Consider the following 16,263-nt stretch of genomic DNA (forward strand, 5'->3'; position numbering starts at 1 on the left):
TCATGCCTTCCCACTTCCTCCAGAACTGTTCTTTAGACTTCCCTGAACATCAAGAAACTTCTTTATCTTCTCAAAATCTCTCCATACAAATATTCTTTGCCAAGATACATAAATGGAGTTTGCCAATGTCAGACTGTTCCTAAGCTGAGAACTCTGCTTACTGTTTCGATAAATCTATGTGTGTATACATATAAACATATGTATACATAGTCCTCATTTCTACAGGCAGTCAGCTACTACTCAAGATGATCTCTGAAGCAGAAACTAAATTTTTTTTCGGGATAACCCAAGATATTAGGCAATGACTAACACTGGCATGTGCTGTGAAAATATAAATCATAGCTATTGCTGCAAACTTTATTCTGATTTTGTGGTAGGCCTACTCTATAAATCCACTTTCCAAATCTGAAAGCATTCTATTATCAGCATTTTGCTTCTTTTTTATGAACTTAGAAAAGAATGTGCCCTCTCCTCCCTGTGCCAGTAACACCTGTGCTCCGGGAACCATTAGGAGAAGCCTAATGAATTCATTTTCTGCAAATGATCAAGCTGTCAGGTTATAAAAATTAAGTTTCAGAAAGACCCCAGGAACAAAATTCTCAATTTTCTAATAACACACATAGTCTGGTAATAACTCCTTGATAATCTTGATGCCACATAAGAATGAAAAATTAAGAAATTAACTTTACTGCCATTTATAGAGGGCAATAAGCACTCTTAATACACCTCAGCTGATCAATCAAGAAAGGCGGGAGGGCAAAATAGCAGAGACCAGCAGGGAGAAAGAAATGATGAGATGTGTCTAGGATGACTGCTGAATGCTGAAATTTTTACTTAAATGGCTAAATACATAAATCCAGAATTACTTTATTTGCTAAATTACCCAAATATATCTATAACTTGGTACTCAGCTTACTAAGATATTATTTAGAATTAAATTAGACCTAAGTCTTACAGTTACTTTTACATTTTTACTACAGTTCTCTCTACAGCCTCCAGTCCCATTTTATTTTGACAGTTATTCACTAGGCCAAGGAGAAGGAAATAAAACTTTCTCTGCAAACAGAATGTGAGACAAGTCTGCACAGAACATCAGGTTTTAGCCTGAATTATCACAGAGATTTGAGCTTCTGGTTTGGGGGATTATCAGTCAGTTGTACAAGATGAATCAAATTTAGGGCTTTTGAGCACCAGCTACTGAGGCCAAATGGAGTGGCAAGCCAGCCAAAGATTTCAGAATACAGTTTGTACAGAAATGTAACTTTGCTATCTTACATTGTAATTGTATAAAGAGAGCATTGGAAATATGCAATATCTTCCTATTAAAGAGGCAATAACAGTATCCTGAATTCAATGCAATCAGCTATTGCAGCTTTTCCAGATTTTACCCCAAGCATTAACAGCATATCATTATTCAATCAGATGTATGCTGGAATTTTATTGGATTTTTGCTGTCTTATTTACTGGCAGAATGAGGTCTCCTGCTCATACAAGAATGTGTCATTAGAAAACACATCAACATCACTTTGATTTCACAATTATTAAGTAAACTAGTGGTAATTTATGTCAATTTTTATTTGTGTATGGTTAGTACCAGTATCCTGACATTTAAAGTCTCCACCCAAAAGCTGTTGCTGCCATTACCACAGTCTTGCTACAACACACTTACTGTAAATGTATAGCAGATATTTTCCTGGCCTGTAGACAAAGACCCAGATGTAAGAACAATGAGAAGGAAGAAGGAAAGAACTGATATATCTTATAAAATCTTTTAATGCATTTTGTTTTCAGAAGAATAAATGCTGGTTTATCTGCTCTGTTTTCCCCCTTTTTTTAGGTGTTGCATTTACTATATGTAAAATGTAAAATGTTAAAGCAGAGATGGTACCTTTTTTCACTTTCTGGTAAAGAGATTAAAAAGTCTGCAGACTAAAGATAAATAAGGATTGAAAATATAAGAACCAATTAAGTTAGAGTGACATTTATACACAGTTCAGTTACGGAAAAACAACCGTACTGTGATTATGCAAATCAGCCACTCACAACCAAAATGCAGGGATTTACATAACGGAGAAAAAAATTCCTCACAGTTATGCTTCAGTAACTTACCAGATTCCTGCACTTTAATTGTATGACTCAGTGTAATAAAATTATCCCACTTGCTTTATCCAGAGTGAAATGTATGTTAGGACATCGCCATTCTGAATGGTTTGTATGCTTTTGGAAGCCTGCGTTCTCCTGTCACAAAATGTGGTGGATGTTCTATTTTAAAGAGATACAAATCAAGAAAAAAACTCTGTATTTTCTGCTTGTACCTATGAAAATTTTAACCCGGCTTACGCACTGCATCACTGTTCTTGAAATAATGTATACTGATACAAACAGGTCTTTTCTTTTTCTTGGAACTTTTATTTCCTCCTTCTACTAAATTCATCCTTTTTTTTGGACAAAACAAGACTTCTCTTGTGCATACATCACAGAAGAAAACACCAGTCTAATTTAAATTGCGCAGACCCTATCTTGTAGTTTTGCAAAGTGAACTTTTAATGGGAATCCTAATATTTTTAGTTAGCTAGTATGTCTAGACTATTTAACTTCTGACATATGTGTGTTCTACAAAACAGTCTTTTTAAAAAATGAATCTTCTATTATAAGCCACATGAAAGGAACAGTATTTATTCAGCTGGATATAGTTTGCTGTACCTTTATCTTTGTTATCATTAATTCCCTGATTAGAATGTTGTCATTTCTTTTTTTTTTTAATATAAACATGACCTGATATTATATAATTTCTAAGATAAAACAGAAAGAGAAGACTACATAAATTAGTCCCTACTATGGCTTGGCCTTTTTAGCACTCAAGCCAAGTTGATTGCAGGTGAGCTTTTTCACAACACTCTATCCTATTATACATCCACTACATCATGACGGCTTATATTCCATCTGCAGACATCTTAGGCAGAGGCAACTAAAACATTTAATTTTTTATCTCTCACATAAGCAAAAGGGCACTGAAAACAAAATCCTCTCGTATTAAGTACTGAGATTTCAAAGCCGTTCCTGTCATGTGGGGATGAACATGCGACCTTTGGAAGTAAAAATGATAAAGCACATGAACTAGAAAACAGGCTTGTCCCTCATCTGTAAAGATTAGAGAACTTGCTGACTACGGCATTCCACTGCCATGTGTAAGACTCAAATCAGGTCTTCAGTTTGAATCTACCAGAGGAAAAACCTGGTCCACGGTCTTGGATGTGTTCTTAAACACAAGCATCAGTGCTATCCCAACAGGGCCCGTGCACCGTATTTCTTCTCTCTCACAGAGCAAGGAATTCCCAGAAAGGCACTATACAAACAATTTGGTTTGTACTAATTTACATTCTGCTCTGTTTTAAGAGAGATTCTCAAAAAATTTGCAGCCAGCTGTAAGAGGTAAGTCCTGAGAACTTTTCCACCACAATTAAATTTTTCTTGGCAGTAGACTGAAAACACCACACTGACAACTCCCCACTGACATAAACTGAACAACTCATGAGAAAATGCTATAATCTTCCAACATGGAAATGAGGTCTCCTCTGCCCTCCTGCCCCTAGTATTCTGTACACAGCCTAACTAAACTTGTTTTATGTTTATGTTAGTTTATAAATGAAAAATACATACAGACCACTGTGTAACGCAGCCCATTCTTGCAGGATTTATTACTGAGGACAATGGGCAAAAGAGAAGTTATCTGGAATATAAAATGCTCAAAACATGTCAATGGCACGAATTTCATAGCTAGTATTTCAAAAAAGCCCCCACACAAGTCCCTTGTCCCTCTGTAGTACAATGAACATTCAACTTTCTTCTTGAAATGGCAGACCCCCCCAGTACAGCAAAACATTATGTTACAAAATTATAGCCACAGCATTTGATAGAGATCCTGGGAAGATCCAATCACATCTGCAGCCTCCATAATAAGAGCAGACAATTGGCATGGGATTTGTGACTACCTTAGTTTCATTTCTCCTCAACAACAATACTGCATGATCTTGGATAAGAGACCAGATTTCTAAGATGGAGGCAATATGTTCTGGTCTCACTGTCAGCATAAGGTACCACATTTTATAAACACTATAATGTATTTCACAATAAGTAAGACTTGCTTTATGGCCTAATATTCTTTTCTAAGTAAGCATTTTCATTATGTAACAGTAGGGTTTTTTTCTTTCATGAAGAGAAAATAAAAGTTTTAGTCAATTAAACTTGAAAAGATTCTCCAGATTGGACTTTCCACTTGTTTTTGCTGTGGTTTTAAAAAAGCATGCAGCAGGGCATTCCAAGTTTCTCTTTACCTACAGGCCTTTTCCTACACCTACCAACTACTGAGTTCCTCATACTGGAAACCATTTATGCCTTTGTGAAGTTAAAATGAAAGTTTAAAAATAAGAGAATATCTACATAAAAGTCTCACCTACATTATTTACATAGCATGGTGAAATAAAAATTACAAGACAAATGTTTCAAATTCTGGCTGTTTCTCCCTCAATGTCTTCTCATTTCCCCTCCTTTTTTTTTTTTACACTTGTATTTTTGTATTTTTATTCTTAGTTTTGTTTTCCCTTGATATCATCAGACAATTTCACTTCAGTATGGTTTGCACGGGACTGCACAAATCACCAAAATAATGGCACGCAAATTTCTTGCCTCTGTAACACCTTAATTCTTGCAAGTGAGAATTTGGAGTGACAGAGCAAAGCTGTTTGCTATCAATTTTGCAAAAACCTCATCTCGTCACATTGCCAAGATCCATTTATAGATAAAAAAAAGATTAATATTCTAATTTGTTATCTGTCTTTATCAGTCACAGAGCATTTCTTTACACAAAGGATAGCCTTTTAAACTGAAAATCCTTACATATGTTAAAATACTACTCTGAAAATATTTTACATTTACTTATTCTTATGAAGAAAAAATTATTAAAGATTGAATGACTCTCTAATGCCTGCTGTTAAAACACATACACAAACAGACTTCACCTTCATATTTACAAAAATGACAAAATGATCTGCTGGTAGCATTAGGTAATTTTTCTCTCATTAACAAAAAGAATTTTTTCTGTATTATATGAAATGCCATTGACAATACTGAATTAGTTCTATGTGTGATACCAGCGTATGTATAGTAAAACATACCAGACAGGTTCAAGAACCCCAGTAAAATCATAAATAACAGCACAAAACTAATGCTTGTATTTTTTTTATGTGAACAAATTGAGGCCTCAAATTTGAGTCAATACTTTTTAGCACAAACCAAAAGAACCCTGCTGACTTTAGTTCTACTAACTTCACAAAAATATACATTTATACTTCTAAGTTTTCTGCATAGGTATGTGAACTTGTGCAAACAGCATCAGTGGCTGATCTACTAGAATAACTGAGTGGGAAAAGCATAGTTACATTCATACATTGCTGATGTATTAGCTATTTTCTTGTGAAAACCTCATTTTCCCATTTCTCTCTGCATCTTCTAATCTCCAAAGATACAAGTCCCCTTGTTTTCTCCATGTTTATGAGTTCTTGCCAAATACTACTTCAAGGTAATATGCCCACACACATATGTCATAAACATGAAACCTTAAGTATTACTTATAGGAAACATTTTACTGACTGGTCCCACAGCCACAGTGATGTTCTCTAGATTCAGTTTTAATGATTCAGCAGTAATTCATCATTAAAAATAGACATAAATTACATATGAGTTGGACTCTCTTTTTCCAACTTCAGTTAATTTTGAGGAACTTACAAAACCAGTTTAATCTTGTGATTTTACCAGCTTTGACTAGAAAACATTCAGTATGCTGTCTAAATAAATGTCAAGGAAGAAAATGTCAAATTAAATCTAGTCTGCCAACAGAAGCTTTTTCATCAATCAAGTTTTACTTACATGGAATTTTGTTCAGTTCATTCATGAACTTCTCTTTTAGCTTAGAAAATGCATCTTCTTTTCCTCCCCCTCCTCCCGGACTGGCTGGCTCGGTGACATTACTTGGAGGGGCTGCTGCTACTGTGGTCGCTGGCGGTGCTGCCAGGGCCTCATGATGACTTTCACTCACCATTTTCACTCCTGGGTAAGCTGCTGGAATAAAAAGAAAAACACAACAAAAAACCAAAAGGTAATATAATTGAAATGTATCTCTCATCAATAAATGAATAAATAGGCAGAATATCACTTGGTTCTCATACTTACTGCGTAAATATGACTGCATTTTCATATAGTTTCAAGTTCTTCATAAAATATTTATTAGACAAGAGAGTAAAGTCTTTTGCAGGGTTAATTTCAGCCAGAATAATTTTATTGTTTAGAGCACTTTTCCAACGGTTTGCATTTTGGAACCGCTACATTTGAAACCTCAAAATTCCTGTAAAAATCTCATACAGATTTACGTTTTGCTCTTCAATTTGAAAGTATAAGCAAATTGTGTAATAAATGCTCCCTATGTGCAAATTTCAATGTATTTACATATTTATTTTTCTGTGAGAATTACAGAGGTGTGGATCAGGGACAAAGTTTCTATACAGGAAATAAATGAGGTGATAAGGACATAGTACACACTTTCGATTTCCTGTTGAAGTAGTAACTTATTGTTTCCTATTTAAAGCTGTGTATCAAATAGAAATTGATTTGCATGCATTTTTATCTTTACTAAGTGAAGACAATGTTCCTTCCAGTTATTTAGTGTGACACTTGCTACTGACAATATTCTCTTAAATTATTCAGGTATCTTACTGTATTCATGAAAATACAACATCTGTAGGGAGTCTAAATGCAGCCATTTTGAAGTATCTATGAGGCTGTCCCAAGCATAATCCCATATCAGTTTATTTTTAATTTCATGTTGTTTAATGGGCATTTTGGAAAACCTTTATTTGAGCAGTATATTACTGTATTGGGTTTGCATGGCCAAGTGTTGGTAGTGGGGTGGCTACTGGCTGGTGTCTGTGAGAAGCTGCCAGACACTTCCCCCACGTTCCGCAGAGCCAATTCCAGACGGCTCCAGGATGGACTTGCAGCTGACCAAGGCCAAGCCATCGGCAATGGTGGTAGCACCTTTGGGATAACAGATTTAAGAGGGGAAAATACTGCTGCACAGCAGCTACTGGGAGAGAGGAGTGAGAATATGTGAGAGGAACAGCTGGGCTGACACTGAGGTCAGGCCTAAAGGAGGGACAGGAGGTGCTTCAGGTGCCAGAGCAGAGATTCCCCTGCCGCCTGTGGAGGACCCCACACTGGAGCAGATGAGTGCCTGAAGGAGGCTGTGACCCCAAAGGAAGTCTGTGCTGGAGCAGGGTCCTGGCAGGACCTGTGGCCCCATGGAGAGAGGAGCTCACACTGAGCAGGTTTGCTGGCAGGACCTGGGACCTCACGGAGTACCCACTCTGGAGCAGTGTGTTCCTGAAGGACTGCATCCTGTAGAAGGGACCATGCTGGGGCAGTTCATGGAGAGCTATACCCCATGAGAAGGACTCAAATTAGAGAAGGTTGTGAAGGACTGTCTCTTTTGGGAGGGATCCCACACTGGAGGCAGAGAAAGAGTGTGAGGAGTCCTCCCTCTGAGGAGGAGGGAGGGCAGAGACAATGTGCGATAGACTGACTACAACCACCATTCCCCATCTCCCCGCACTGTTGAGAAAATCCAGAGTGAAGCTAAGCCCTGGAAGAAGGGAGAGGCGAGGGAAGGTGTTTAAAGATTTGGTTTCATTTCTCAATACTCTACTCTGCTTTGATTGGTAATAAATTAAGCCAATTTCCCTAATTCAAGTCTGTTTTGACTGACGGTAATGGGTGAGTGATGTCTTCATGTCCTTATTTTGATCCAGGAGCCTTTGGTTGTATATTCCCTCCACTGTCCAGCTGAGGAGGGGAGGAATAGAGCAGCTTTGGTGGGAACCTGGCACCCAGCCAGGGTCAACCTACCACAGTCACATAGCAAAGAATTTTGGGCCAGTGGGATGAAGGTGAGAAGATATGCACAAAGAAATTTCAGCAACACAGGAAGGCTAGCTGAAATGTTTATCCAGGTTTTGAAAACATTGTTCTGATTTTCTGCTGCATCATAAATATCACTGATCTGAATAACTTCAGAAAACCAGAGGGAGAAAAGGCTTGAGAAAAAGCAAACATTCATTATTGCTCTGATTGTACAATTGCTTGCAGCCCCAAAAGACTTATGGCCTTTAACCTTTACCTGAGAAATTTAAACATCAACATAGGAACAAAAGGCAACACATCAAAATCAAAGGGGCGTAAGAGCACCTGACTGCATAAAATATGATGAATCATGACCTTTCTTGTCTTATGCAATTGTTTTCATGGATGTTGCTAAAGAGTGCCCAAATCACTAAATCAAGATAAGAATAGGCCTTTTGTCCTTCAACTTCAGTTCTACAAGTCCACAGTCATGAAAACCTGCAGGTGCAGACCTCACTGCAGCAGAGCAAACCTTTTGAAATCATCCTCATCATTCCTATCATTCAACAGGGGTTTGCACACTGGTATAGTCTGGAATACAAAAGCTATTCCCCAATACTGTCGTATGATGAAAAAGATTTTAACAAAATAGGGGGTTGGTCTTGTTCTGAAGAAGCAATTTGGTGGATATTTTGTAGCAATTTTATTGATGCAGCAGCGAATAAAGCAGTATTCCCTGCCTGCCCATCACTTCTGTCCTTGCCCTCAAGTCTATAGCCTAATATAAAATCACGTTGATGTTGACACAGAATATGTATACAATACAGCTCCATAAATATTTCATAAGCATGTGGTCTTAACGATTTCCCTGTAACAACATGGGAGCAGTTTACTATCAAAAGCAGATGAAAACTGACGGAAAGATTCCAGTTAATATCCATGAACTTTGGCTCAAGCCTGAGATACCTGTGAGTATTTCCCCAATTGCCTCACAAAACAACAGTTGGAAAAAACAAGTAGTACATAATTTGGGTAGCATGAAATAACATGCCAGCTACTCCAGACTAAGAGGCTTTTTCCATGTGCTCTGATGAATGCCAAATACTATGAAGCAAAACATGTAGAGTCACAAGCTGTAAACACTAGTGCTGTTTTATGTTATGGCATTTTGTCAGTGACTGTCAGTTAAACCAGAAGGAAAGTTGTATGTCATAATTAAATCAAAATTAAATTGCTTAATTATAATATATTGCTTAATTATTTCAGGCCTGGCAGTTGACTATTTTATTTTGTAATGGAAGACAAAATTTGCAGTGATGACTTTCAGCTAATTAAAAATTAAGGCAAATGTAATTTATTTGCTTCTAGTTTTGGAACTATATTTTGAAAATATGTTTAAAGAACAAATTTGAAGCATTACACTTTGATTTACTTACAAGGAGGAAACCCAACAAAACAGACTATTCCTGTGATCTCCAGGAACAACCCTCAGTAGAGTCCTAGTGCAGTTAGAGGTCACTTTGTCTAATGAGGCATGCACAAATGGTTTGAGACTTGCTACAGAACCTTTGACCTTTACATGCCAATGACACAGTCCTGGTATTTCAAAAAGGTGTCGAGGGGCTGAAGAGGAATCTTGACTCAGAAAAAGTTTTCTGCAAAGAGCACATGCCCACTTGCTTGTAACATCTGATGGCTTTTGTACCTCTAATGCTGCAGCTTTCCACAGTAACGGTATAAACACCATGGTATTAGAGACTGCGGAATACAGAATAATTAGATTTAAATTGGCCTTTTTAAAAAAAGGGGGTTATCTGAATGCCGCAGTGCATTGCTGAAGGTAAAGATCTACAAATCACTTGCAGATTATCTGCCGTGTATGAAATGGTAGTTGCAAGAAAAAATTTCTTCTAAGTTAGAAAACGAAATGTCATACAACTCAACTACAATTTCTAGTTCAATGTTCACTACAGTGTTTATCATGCTATGTATGAAACATCACGTTTCATGTGCAACATCCAGTCATAAATGAGTACATTTGTAATCATAAATAAAAGTACAATTTAATTTACGTGCTTCTATAAAATGCAGCATAGACTACATTTCCTGAGCATGTCAATTCTTTGGCATACCACTGCCCATTCACTGCCCAGTAGTGCCATATAATCATTGTAAGACATGTGAAACAATGAACAACGAACAAACACATGGATTACTTCAAAGTAACGCTTGTTTCTATTCAGAAGCAGGTTATGTGCTGACTGAAAATCCAGTTGAACCCTTGAGGAGACCAGGCATTTAGAGCTTTACTGCTTCCTATGCCAGAATAACTCTGAGAAACATGAATTATCAGCTCAAACTTCTACATAATTTCTACATAATTTCCTCTGAAAATAAAGCAATTGAGTAATACACATATACACTCTGGAGGTTTGTAAGAAGCAAGGGATTTGGTCACGGAGGTACAAAGTATTGGCTGACTGCCTTAGTATGCGCTGGTATGAATCCTGATGGTGAGAGTCCCATTGGAAAGCACCTCTTAAGAAAGCAGTACAGTAGCAACGACTCTTGGGAGAGGAGAGTAAGGAGAAGAGAGGAGTAAAGATGTGCAAAACTTCACACATGGATGAATACAGAGCACTGAATGCATCCTGGAAATCAGAGTTGAAAGAATGTGTTCAAAGGGCAACAGCCTGCAAACATTCTGGCATATGCAAAGTAAGATGTGGACAACTTGAGAAGACTAAACTCATGGGAAATTTTAGGTTTTTTAAAAAATAAACTGAATAGTCAGAAAGTTAATGAGAACCCTGTGGCATTTCCACAGTGATTTACCCAAAAGGGGGATTTTTTCAAATGAGCAAAACTCAAGAACAGGGTATCACCTTCTGGAAAATCATGGGGAGATTTATGATAGCCTTACAAAAAATATGTAAACAATAAAATCACAAAGGGCAGCAAAGCTAATTGCTGTGTTTCTAGGTGGCAAAATTACAGTAGGTGTACCATAGCAGCTGCTAAATGCATAACCTCATAGATATAAAATAGGTGACATTCCTTCTACATGGTGGATTTCAGACAATTTACATTTGCTCATTTCTCCTCTTATCTGCTGAACACAAAACTGCATGCAGTGAGACAGCAAACAGGTCACATATCCGATGCTGACCAAATAATTTCCTCCCAATGAGAAATTTTCTGGAAAGTGTCATTTTACTTTACTGCCTCTCTTCCTTTTTCGCCATACTAAAAATTAAAATTAATGAAATTATTAAAAACATACAAATATAGTGTTGCTATGAGTAGTTGTTTTAAGTTTTCAGAAGTAATTGTCATCATTCATTCAATGTTTGATGCTGCAACTGTAGTAGAGCTAGTGACTCCTCAAGATGGAGGAGGATCTACTAGGATCTACACTGTTTAATGGTATTTCCTGGAAGCTTATCTTTTCAGCATACAAAACATGTTCAGCTCAGCAGTTACATCCAATGTAATGGATGAAATGTAATAACAAAACTTATCCAAGAAAGAAGAAAAATCACACAGTTGTGTCCCTTGGTCATTTTTGTTTACAGCTTCTGAGCACTGAAAGAGAAAGCAACTACTAGCTTTCACTGCTGGTATATCCAGGATAAGTATGCAGTATTACCAGAGAAAGGTCTGCACCACATTGAAAATATACCTTATTCCATTAGAGTTTTTTTGATGAAATTAATTCATCAGAAGATGGGATCATTAGTGGAATGTTTAAAGGTATCAACAGTAAATGATCTCTTCCTAGATTTAAGCATTCTGGAATGCTACCAATACATTTTTTACTCATTCATCTTCCTACTAATGAAATATGTTATCTTTCTAGCTTCAGTAAAGGACAGTTATTTTAAAGGACAAGCTCAGAAAAGAGACTTTTTTGACCTTTCATAAAGATGGGTCTGTAAGTACATTTTCAGAAGAATGGAAAGTCATGGTAAAGATGTCATATCAAAACAGCCTTTTCATGACTACCACAAAGGCCTTCAATGCAATCCAGATTTAGTACTGCTTTAGAGAAGGTACATGAAAAGCCAACAGTTCATGGGGAAAAATCTTCTGATGAACAACCTTGGTGTGGGAATTCAGGGGTCCTCTCTGTGCTTCTACCAAGGCACAAGAAATGTTCCAGCAACACCCCCACCCCTGCCTGCCCCAGAGTGATCCCTACACAACTTTCAGGGGAAAAGAGACACTTCTCCTGCTGCCATTTGTGAAACACGAACCGACACTTTCCAGACACCACCTGCACATCAGCTCTTTAACACTGTTTTCCAATGCTTGCTACCAACACCACAGCAATACTTTCACTGGCTAAATGAACAAGATAAAGCACCTACACCTTTCCCCCAAAGCCCACAGCTAACTTTATTGCTCAGTTTTAGAAACATCTATGCCTGCATGTCCTGGCAAAGGAGTATCACTTGTCCTGGAGCAGGCTGGAGGAGTACAGTGCTGCAGATAGAAAAAGAACCATGAGCTGGTGAGCCAAGAGTGATGAGGACCCCACTACACAGAGGGGAACACGTCTGAGCCCAAGTTTAAGCAAGTGTGGGGGAAGAACAGCAGTCACATACCAAGTCAGGCAGAAGTGCTGCAACCCCAAAGCAGCAAAGAGAAGGAGAGCTTGGCAGAAATATTTTTTGACAGTCAGCACAGACTTCTAGTTTTGAGGGCCAACAGCAAGGCTGACAGTTACCTACAGCACAGTTTTGGACCAGGCAACAAATCATCTCATTATTAGACATGAGCTCTGTATCAGTCTCCAGAATTTACTCAAAATAGGAACAAATATTTTTAGAAAAACATCTGAAAGACAGTAACTTGATGGCCAAATATAAATTAATTCTCATAAGAAAGTAAAATATTGTCAGATTTCCAGTCTAACATTCACATTGAAAACCTGTTGAGTATGAGTTATATCCAAATAATAGCCATCTCTTCTTACCCTAATTCACTTTTTTAGTAAATCTGATAAACCTAGAAAATATGAAGAATAAGCATAGAATAGTTCACAGTTCTCTCTCATGATAAAAACATTTTATTTAATTGAAATCATTATAATGGACCATTTCATGTCTAAGCGTGTTTCAAAGGTAACCATATAATCTCACAGAAAAAAATCTGTCCATTGCTGGGGACAGCAAACCATCTGCAAATTATTAGGAAGAATATGGACACCATGAACACTGGAGAAAGAAAAATGCTTCAGTCCACGGCACAAACTGCATGCTTCTCTTTCAGCTGCCTGCTCACCCACCTATTAAATATGGCAGAACTCTTCAAAGTACAAGGCTCTGAAATATCTTACACTACAGTCTGTGGAAAAGAAACTTTGTCTCGAATTTTCAGGAAGCACCAGAGTCTGATATGTAATCTAAGAACAGCTAATCACTATATTTTGCAGCACCAAGCTATGCAAGATGATATTTTCAGATTCACTCCTTAAGTTGTTGATAAGACCACAATTAATTTAAATGAGAACAGTGAAGTTGACACTATTTTCTTTCCAGCTAAAAGCCAGAATTTTTTGACTGCACCTCAAACTTCTGCTCCTGCAATGCAGAAGAGCACATAGGAGCCAGAGAATTCACAGCAGTTACAGAGAAACAGCTCTCTTTAGGTCACATTGCAAAGTAAGTCAAAAGTGGTGAGTCCCTTACAGATTCACTACATAAATGCTGGACCATGTTCTGAAACCTTTATTTTCCCCTAAGTATATGATATTTCTTAGTCATGTGTTTCTTTTGATATTTAGAGGTAATGGGGAAAGAGAGAGCCCTGTGTCTCTAGGTGTTGATGTTACTGTCATGTTTCAGCAGCAGTGAGGTTACCTGTCAAAGCTGCACAATATATATAATTTAAACCCTGTCTTTGTCTACTACAGAAATTGCTGCTTTAAAATGTCTGAGGTCCTTGATAATACCTAGTTATTAATAGAAATAAAGGAAAGAAAGAAACTACAGTAATTTCCTCCCACATGATCATTCTGTCATCTTTCACACTTGCATCTCATTTCCTGAAGCTGCAATCTGCATTTCTACTCCCCTGGTATTTACTTCCAAGCTTCCTTTATACAGCAGTGTAAGACAAGAGAATTTATATAAAAAACTAGTGTTCAACTGAATTTAAGCATGAAATTCTAATGCAGTCCACAGAGAGTTCTTGCTGTTCCAGAATCATTTTAGAATAATACTACAAATAATGAAGTCCTTTATATCAATAAATTTTTTGTAGAGTACATTGCATAAAATCAATTTATGTTCCCATATGTGGCTCTTGTCCAATCAATGGCTCTAATAAAGCCTATAAACTAGTGAAGTGACATAGTTTAACTATGACACAGTAAAATTCATAAGGAACAACATAACAGAAATTATAAAATAATACAGAGAAATGTTATTAATATTCTTGCTTTGGCACAGCCTTAAATTCACTATTTCCCATTTGAATTTTCTTTTTATTAGTATTTCTTATATGTCCCAATTTTTTCAGTCAGTAACCATGGGGTTAGCAAAATTAATTAGGTACATGCACTAAGGAACCAAACATGGGGAGCTGAGATGTGCAGTTCAGGGCTACCTCTCAGACTAGGTTCAGTCTTGGACTTAGGCTGTGAAATAATTGGCACCTCTGAATGTCATTCTACTCTGACAAGTGACTACATAAAAATGGCACCTTCTTTCTGAAAAGGATCTGCTCTCTACGTATATTCAGTCATATATGCTGAATTCAATGAGCACCACATTTAACTTCACCATAAAGCGTTTTTTCACCATTGCATTTGCAGTATCATAAAGCTACAAGAAAACAGGGAGAATGCAGTGAGGTTGTATTCCTTATTTGCATCATGAATACAATTACAAACTGAACTTCAGAAACCAATTGGTTGTACCTTTGAGAACTTACTACAGATCACACAGTAAGCTCATGACATTTGGGCTACATTACTTGGTGGTAGGTGGGAAAAGGCAACAGCTCAGGTACTTTTTCAGATCCTATGATAAAATTATGTTTATGGCATTTAGAAAAATGTAAATAGTTGGTATTTGGCATTAAAGCTTTAAGATGCATCACCCAAGTGTACTAATGGGAAAATCATCACATGACTGAATTTTATAGACCAAACTTTGCTAATTCTGTATGATCAAGATTCAGACTTTTCAGGTACATTCACTTCTAGTTTTAAAAAATCTCAGTAGGTCATCACACAGATCTCAATCAGACACGTGTAAAGTACCCATGTGTGCACAAATATATCTTTTTCTAAATATATATTATATATATATATTCCTCCCAAGTGTGCATTAATTATATGCTACTATTATTGCAAAAAGCAAACAATGGCAGTTTGAGTCCAAGACTTTTCTTGTAAACAGATGGGGGGGCTGTGGGGAAATACACAATTTTCATAGATTGTGATACTGTGAAAAAGATTTTTCACGGTTTTCTTCAGCAACATCATATGAGTACTGAAATCAGGAACAATGCTGCAAAACCATGAACAAAAGCTGACTGATTGTGACAGGTTCCGTTAATTACAGCTACATGAAAATTACTGTGTCTTGAAAGTTACCAATGCAGGAAAGAACATGGGGACACAAGAAGCATCTGCACTTAGATTTGGGGTTTAGGTTAAAGATTTTTTTTAAAAAAAATTTATTTGATATTTATGGTTAATTACTATACATTGGTTTTTAAGACAATCTTATCAGCACATAGAAGTAAAATGGTGAAAATTGAAACTAATTGTACCCATAATGACTGATACTTTTTCCTCCTGTTGAGAATGATGTGCCATCATCCAATAGCCTTCTGCACACAGCAGGAGGGAAAATTAACAATCAATTACATGACATTTAATTTCCAACTTGAAACACTGAGAGAAAGAAAGCAAAAAATCCTAATTTGAGACTAATAACCATGCATTCCCGACAGTGTTTTGGAAAGACATCTTTTAAAAAGATGCCCTTATGCATATCTAAAATTTTTAAATAACTGATAACCTTAAAATGAGGCAGTTTATAAAGTATTAGTGTAAGCACTGATTTCTGGTGTTAGTACAACTACAGCTTTTTCTGCAATTATTTCTTCAGATGATCAGTTTAGTAAGGATCCCAACAACAAGAATGTTGTATCCAGCTCGCACATGAGCAATATGAGAGAACACAACTCCAGAATAAAGATGAGAAAGTAACAAAATAAGAAAGAAAACTACTTGGTTTTGTCATTGCTGTTGAAATACAGTTAAGGATAAATGGTAATTCAGGGATTTTCATAGGT

The 16,263-nt window shown here is 36.9% G+C and overlaps 1 protein-coding gene across 6 annotated transcripts in view; it reads right to left on the minus strand.

Moving 5' to 3' along the window:
• Window positions 1–16,263, minus strand: part of SYT1 (synaptotagmin 1) — a 342,020-nt gene that overhangs the window by 118,508 nt on the left and 207,249 nt on the right. For 4 of the 6 annotated variants that reach the window (XM_048300510.1, XM_048300509.1, XM_048300506.1 and 1 more), the window contains one exon: window positions 5,926–6,117. The exons of 1 other annotated variant lie outside the window; for it this stretch is intronic. In XM_048300510.1, the coding sequence (XP_048156467.1) occupies window positions 5,926–6,097 (172 nt within the window). In that variant the 5' untranslated portion in view covers window positions 6,098–6,117. The remainder of the gene's footprint in view (window positions 1–5,925; window positions 6,118–16,263) is intronic. One more of the 6 variants, XM_048300508.1, reaches the window with a different exon arrangement.

This window comes from Corvus hawaiiensis, chromosome 4 (genome assembly GCF_020740725.1).
Source record: "Corvus hawaiiensis isolate bCorHaw1 chromosome 4, bCorHaw1.pri.cur, whole genome shotgun sequence".
Taxonomy (NCBI): Eukaryota; Metazoa; Chordata; class Aves; order Passeriformes; family Corvidae; genus Corvus; species Corvus hawaiiensis.